The sequence below is a fragment of the Vipera berus genome (genome assembly GCF_964194415.1).
Source record: "Vipera berus genome assembly, chromosome: 1".
In the NCBI taxonomy this organism is placed as follows: Eukaryota; Metazoa; Chordata; class Lepidosauria; order Squamata; family Viperidae; genus Vipera; species Vipera berus.
The window spans coordinates 355,249,694-355,256,360 of NC_138202.1; the positions used below are offsets into that span (position 1 = coordinate 355,249,694).

The 6,667-nt window shown below is 33.0% G+C and overlaps 1 protein-coding gene across 2 annotated transcripts in view; it reads left to right on the top strand.

Annotated features, from left to right (window-relative positions):
• VMP1 (vacuole membrane protein 1) overlaps positions 1-6,667 on the top strand; it is a 150,556-nt gene that overhangs the window by 99,789 nt on the left and 44,100 nt on the right. For both annotated transcript variants that reach the window (XM_081346612.1, XM_081346613.1), the window contains one exon: positions 6,477-6,557. In XM_081346612.1, the coding sequence (XP_081202738.1) occupies positions 6,477-6,557 (81 nt within the window). The remainder of the gene's footprint in view (positions 1-6,476; positions 6,558-6,667) is intronic.

Sequence of the window (6,667 nt, forward strand, 5' to 3'; positions counted from 1 at the left end):
CAGTTGCTGCGCATCTGAGTTTTGATCACGTGACCACGCGGATGCTGCAAAGGTCGTAAGTGTGAAAAACAGTTATAAGTCACTTTTTTCAGTGCCATTGTAATTTTGAATGGTCACGAAATAGACTGTTGTAAGTTGACCACCTGTAATACATTATGACTTAATACCTGTGACAAGACAGTTGCAAGTACAACAATGCCAGGTCCACACCCCCAAAAGGCTGTTGTTTATTTGAAGCTCATATTTATCCGGAAAAATCTTCACTTAGGAAATTTCTAGCAGCCAAATTCATCCTTAATCTCCTTTCTAGGATTCCTTCCCTTCAGATAGAAAACCAAATGCATTAGAAATTACCTTGTGCAAACTAATTTAAAATATAACGAGCTTCCCGCGTTTTAAAATTTAAAATTTGAATAGTGAGCAGTTTTAATTTATTAGACCATTAAACTAATAGAGAATACCACTCTTAAGGATTGTAAAATGTGAGCTTTGTGAATTGCCGATCATTTCAACAACCTTTTCAGTTTTCACCACTATTCCCAGTCCTGTGTTTTTTTTTTAAAAAAAAATCTGATGATTAATCCACTGAAGTAATAACTAATCATTTAAAAATTCCCGGTTGCTCTAGCATTAGAAGCAGGAAATCTTTCCTAAGTCCCACAAGAGTCATGCTTTCGATAGGAACAGACTTGAGCAAAAATAGTAATATTCTTACAATAAAGAAAATGATTCACGATAACCAGGAAGACAGAAGAAAATCTATAATCATTAATTGGGGGGAAAATATTTTTTGTCCGTAAGTAATTTTGAAATATTCATGTACATATATATATATTTCTTTCTCTCTTCAAGATGACTTGCTTAATTTTGGTCCAAATGTAAAGAGCATGAAAAAGCTTTTTCCCCTGAGTGTTTCTTTGAATGAAATTTAAAAAGTTCTAAAATTTGTCCTATGGCATCTGAGAATTGAAACTTTGCCTTTAAAAAAAAACAAAAAACGTCCAGAAGAGGTATCTTGTTTTATTTTTTGAAATGCTAATTTCAAAGAAGATAAAATCAGAACTAGGCAGCAGTTAGGTTTTTTTTTAAAAAAAAAAATAGTAAGAAAAGTGAACTTGAAACTTAAAAAAAAAACTGGAAACAAGATATTGAAATTGTTTATTCATAAAAAAGCTTATTTATTTACTAGATATTATCTGCTTTGCGAATGTTAGAATCCGCCGTCTAGATTTTAATCATGCTAGCAGTTTCTGTTTTTCAGACAATTAAGGGGTGCTATAAAAGAGTATCTTTTTTGATATTAACCTCTCTTAGCATGAAGTAAATCACCTTGCTAGAAATTAGCTCAAAAAAAAATGTTTCTGGTTAACTCCTTTAAAAATATTGTTAAAAGATAATAAAGGTAACAAAGACAGAAGTATAAATTATAACTAATATATTTATCGAGATATATATATTTCTAAAACTTGTATTTTTTTTTAAATTTTGACTAATTATTTTGGCATATTAGGATTTCCAAAATAAAAAAAAAGCTATGTGCCTGTGTTTTTGAATTCATTCTGTGATGTTTGGGTATCACTATTATGTGATACCCAAACCCTTATCTCCATCTTAAATAAATAAAGTCCATAATATTGAATAATATACCTAGTATTTTTTTTTCCTTAAAATGAAATAAACCTAAGTTTGTAATGCTTTCTCTTTTTCTCTCCTCACATCCTCATTTTTCTTTAAAGACAAGTAGATCTCTTTTATTAGAATTTGCCCTTTTTCATGCAAGGATAGTTAGGAAAGAAATTCAGGCTGGCTTGGAAATGACTTCAACCACTTATTTTGCGTGCTTTAAAATCCCAATACATTTGGCTTTTGTTTTTCATTTGTCTGTTTTTACCAACAAAACAAGAACGCCTTTCATTTACAATTAAATTATCACCATAACCCACATGCCTTATGAAACAGTCTTGGCAAAATAGGAAGTGAAAATATTAATATTCAGATCTAGCACTGTAATAGGGACATTATGGGGAAACCTCTTATGAAAGACCCTGATGGCATGAAATATTCACTTCTCTTTTCTTCTTCTACTTTTTAAAAATAGGAGTCCCCTTCAGGTAACCCAAATCCATTCATCAGTCACCAATTTCCAACCTTCCTTCCTTCCTTCTTTCTTTCTTTCTTTCTTTCTTTCTTTCTTTCTTTCTTTCTTTCTTTCTTTCTTTCATTCATTCTTTCGTTCTTTCTTTCTCTTTCTTCATAAAATAAATCAGTTGTTCATTAGTTATTTACTTGTGTATAAAATTAGCCTATTTTCTCTCTCTTTTCTTCATAAAATAAATCAGTTGTTCATCAGTTATTTACTTGCATATAAAGTAGCCTATTTTCTTTCTTTCTTTCTTTCTTTCTTTCTTTCTTTCTTTCTTTCTTTTTCTTTCTTTCTCTTTCTTCATAAAATAAATCAGTTGTTCATTAGTTATTTACTTGTATATAAAATTAGCCTATTTTCTCTCTCTCTTTTCTTCATAAAATAAATCAGTTGTTCATCAGTTATTTACTTGCATATAAAGTAGCCTATTTTCTTTCTTTCTTTCTTTCTTTCTTTCTTTCTTTCTTTCTTTCTTTCTTTCTTTCTCTCCCCCTCCCTCCCTGCCTTCCTCTTTCCTCCTTTCTATCTTTTTTATTTCTCTTTCTCTACTTCTTCATTCTTTCTTTCTCTCTATTCCTTTCTTTCTCTTCTTTCTTTCTTTTTCCCTCCCTTCCTTCCTGATTCCCACCTCCCTGACTTCCTTTCTTTCCTCCTCTATGTCTCTTCTTTCTTTCTTTCTTTCTTTCTTTCTTTCTTTCTTCCTTCCTTCCTTCCTTCCTTCCTTCCTTCCTTCCTTCCTTCCTTCCTTCCTTCCTTCCTTCCTTCCTTCCTTCTTTCTTTCTTTCTTTCTTTCTTTCTTTCTTTCTTTCTTTCTTTCTTTCTTTCTTTCTTTCAGAAAGACATTCCAGTTTAGAAACATCACATCTGATGTTAAAATTGAGACCCCAATTATAAATTTTAGGGGGAAAAACGTCCTGCAGTTGTTAATCCAGTCTCAATCATCAATTTTGGAAATGATAGCTGTGCAATTATCTACAAGATACCTAAATTTCCTTATCAAAGTGTTTTCCTTAGAGGGCATCATATTGTCTTCCTGTATTTCTCCATGTCAATATTTAATTTGGAGCAAAACATTTCGTGGCAGCTTACATTTACTATTGACTTTATCTAGGAGTTTGCCGTGGCTTCTATTTGGCCTCCATTGGAGAGCAAGTTGGGATAATGTGTTACACCATCTGGAAACCATTAGTAATTTAATCTAAATTGATTAAATCAAGCAGTATTGAAAATAAAGATTCAAAGTTTGCTAGGGGTGGAAGGCATAACCCATAATAAACCTTTAGGTAACAAATATTTATCTATATCTAAATCACTCCAAATCAGGTATAAAGTTCCTTTTTCCGAAATGCGAGAGCTTTGTGCTAAAATATCTCAAATGCATGGGAAACGTTTTGGAGAAGTCAGTCCATTAAATGACACCCCCACCCCCCCAAAAAAAGTTGTGTAAATTTAATGTGCAAGTTTTGTATAATTTTACTTTTCGAAAATCACCATACTACACTAAAACTAGGTGGAATGCTAGCAGCTATAGTATAATATTAGTATTACGGTTTATTATTAATTTTCCCTGTTTGAGAGAGTTGTAAATAAAATTTCCTTGAATCAAAGAAATTGAGTTTGGGTTGAAAATCCCTTTGGTCTTGTTTTTATTTTTGTTTTGCAGTGTACAGTTTTTGAATTTGGGAACATTTTGCATTTAACATGGTAGCAGTTCAGAATTTTGAAAATCTATTTTTAAAATATAGTTACATCTGCATCTTACAGATGAGTGTATTTAAGCATAGCAATTGCATGCTATTCCTATGAAGAATTATAAAGATCAAACCTTTTATTTTTTTTAAAAAAATAGTTGAGGTTAGCATGTCAAATTCTATTTTTACCATCAGTTTACAGTCAATATATATGAGTTTCCTTGAATTGATGAGAAAGCCTTAAAGAACCGAATATTTGTAGAATCAAATATTTACCAATGAATCCCAACTAAAAATGATTTCATGTATGAATTTTGTTCTGGAAATTAGTTTTTGCAGAAAGTTTAAATTGAATACCAGTGCTCTAAAGAATATTAACAGTTTATAAATTCAGTCTGCATCTATATTAGATTTAATTTCCTATTCCTAATTGTTAGAAGATTCAATGTTTATATTATGTGATGTTATTCATCCATTAGCATTGAATGTTAAACCAAATATGTGACAGTTATTAAAAAAATATTTCTTCTTTCTCTTTCTTTCTTTCTTTCTTTCTTTCTTTCTTTCTTTCTTTCTTTCTTTTTCTTTACTAAATCATTTATCCATCAGTTATTCACTAGCATATGAAATTAACCTATTTTCCAGTATTGGAAACGATTCTGCAGAATTAATTGTGACTTCCAAATTAAGAACTTTCCTCTTTTTTCCGAAGCAAAAAGCTGGTCAACTAACAAGAAGAAAATATATTTCATTAAAAACATGTGAAAGATAAATTATTTTAGTGACTAAGTACAGTTTAAAAATAATTGCTTTAATGAGCTTTAAATTACCACAGTAAAAATTTAAAACTAACTTTGGATTTCATCACTGTATAATCAGTTTAATTAGATTCAGGTCTGTATACATTTATTGTAGCGAAGCTACTGCATTAAAAAGCAATTTTTACTACCCTATCTTTTATGTATTGTATTTTTAATTCTCCCTCCGTTTAGCAACTGCTCAAGAAAATTTAAAAATTATAAGACAGCAAGATACAATAATTAAAAAATAAATTAAAAATAAATTAGATTTAGATTTAGATTTATTTGATTTTTATACCGCCCTTCTCCCGAAGGACTCAGGGCGGTGTACAGGGCAATAAATATCAAAAATACAAGATACAAAAGTTAAAAAACATTAAATAATGTTTAAACAATAAATAATTTATTGTTTTTAAAACATTGAAACAAAGTTAAAATGTATGTAAAAGGAGATTTCCCAGAAGCAATGGCCAATCCATCGCAGAATAGTACATTTTGGAGACAATTTTTTTGTGTGTCCAATCACACTTGGCCATTAAAGAATATTCCACTCCACTCCGTTCTGTCCTGTCCCATCTCACCCCATCCCATCCCATCCCATCCTATCCTATTCTCAATAAAGATTTCTATTCTACTCCATTTCATTCCACTCCACTCCACTCCACTCCACTCCACTCCATTCCATTCCATTCCATTCCATTCCATTCCATTCCATTCTATTCCATTCCATTCTATTCTATTCTATTCTATTCTATTCTATTCTATTCTATTCTATAGACATAGTTAAAACATAGCCTTCCCTCCAGGAGCCCAGCCAAACAGCCTCCCAGCAAAGCCTCCATCCTAATCCAATGTTTAGGGGTGGGGCAGGTCTTCACAGCCCAATGGAGGGCTAAAAGGGTAGGGATCCCTTGGATCTCAGGTAGGAGACTGGTCCAGAAGGTTGAGGTGACCACCAAGAAGACATCTGGATGCAACAGATGTTTAAAAAATGTATTTTGGGCTTCATCTATTAGCCCATTCTTGTATTCTCATGCCATTGCATTGTTGGGATTTGTGTTTCAAATAATCTTGCTTTTATGTTCTTCTAAGCTATTTGCGGGGCCCATTATGTTGTTCAAAATAATCAGTTTGGGATTGAGTAAGAATTCCTGTTCATGCTGCATTCATTAATAATGTATGGGTTACAGATTTATTTCATGTTATGTAAGATACATTTTTTTCTCATACTGGTCTGTTATAATATTCTTTGAAGTATTAAATATATATTATAAAAGCTGCCGGGAATTCTTGAGCCCTTTTCCCCTGCCCCACCCCCCATTTCAGTGAGTTATAAATCTATTTAACAAAATTAGTCCTCGACTTAATGACCACAATTGAGCCAAAATTAATCTAGTTGCTAAGCGAGACAGTTAAGTGCATTTTGTCCCGTTTTACGACCTTTCTTGCCAAGCTGTTAACTCAGTTGCTGTAGTTGTTAAGTTAGTCACATGGTTGTTAAGTGTGAATCTGTCTTCATCCACTGACTTTGCTTGTCAGAAGGTTGCAGGAGGTGGTCACGTGACCCCGGGGCGCAGCAACCGTCATAAATACGAGCCAGTTGCCAAGCATTCAGATTTTGATCACAGGATGCTGCAAGGGTCGTGAAGTGGGAAAAATAGTCTTAAGTCACTATTAAGGCGCAGTCACGGTTGTAGGTCCACGACTACCTGTGGAGAGATGAAGCATGAGAAGCCATAATCCTGCGGAATTGCTACTCCATGCCAGCACTACTAAGGGTTGCTTTTGCTTAAATTTCCCCACCATTTTAGGTCCTTAACCTGTTGTCTTCCTTCTCTGTAGGACTTTGCCTCTCGGGCTAAGCGGGCCATCCAGAATTTGGTGCAGAAAGTCGGGTTTTTCGGCATCCTGGCATGCGCTTCCGTAAGTTCTCACCCTCCCCCCACAAAAAATCTATTTAGCCTCCTGATCCTATTTCCATCCGTGTGATTTCGTGCCTTAAAATGGTTTTCCTCAGTATTTTTCCTGACAAA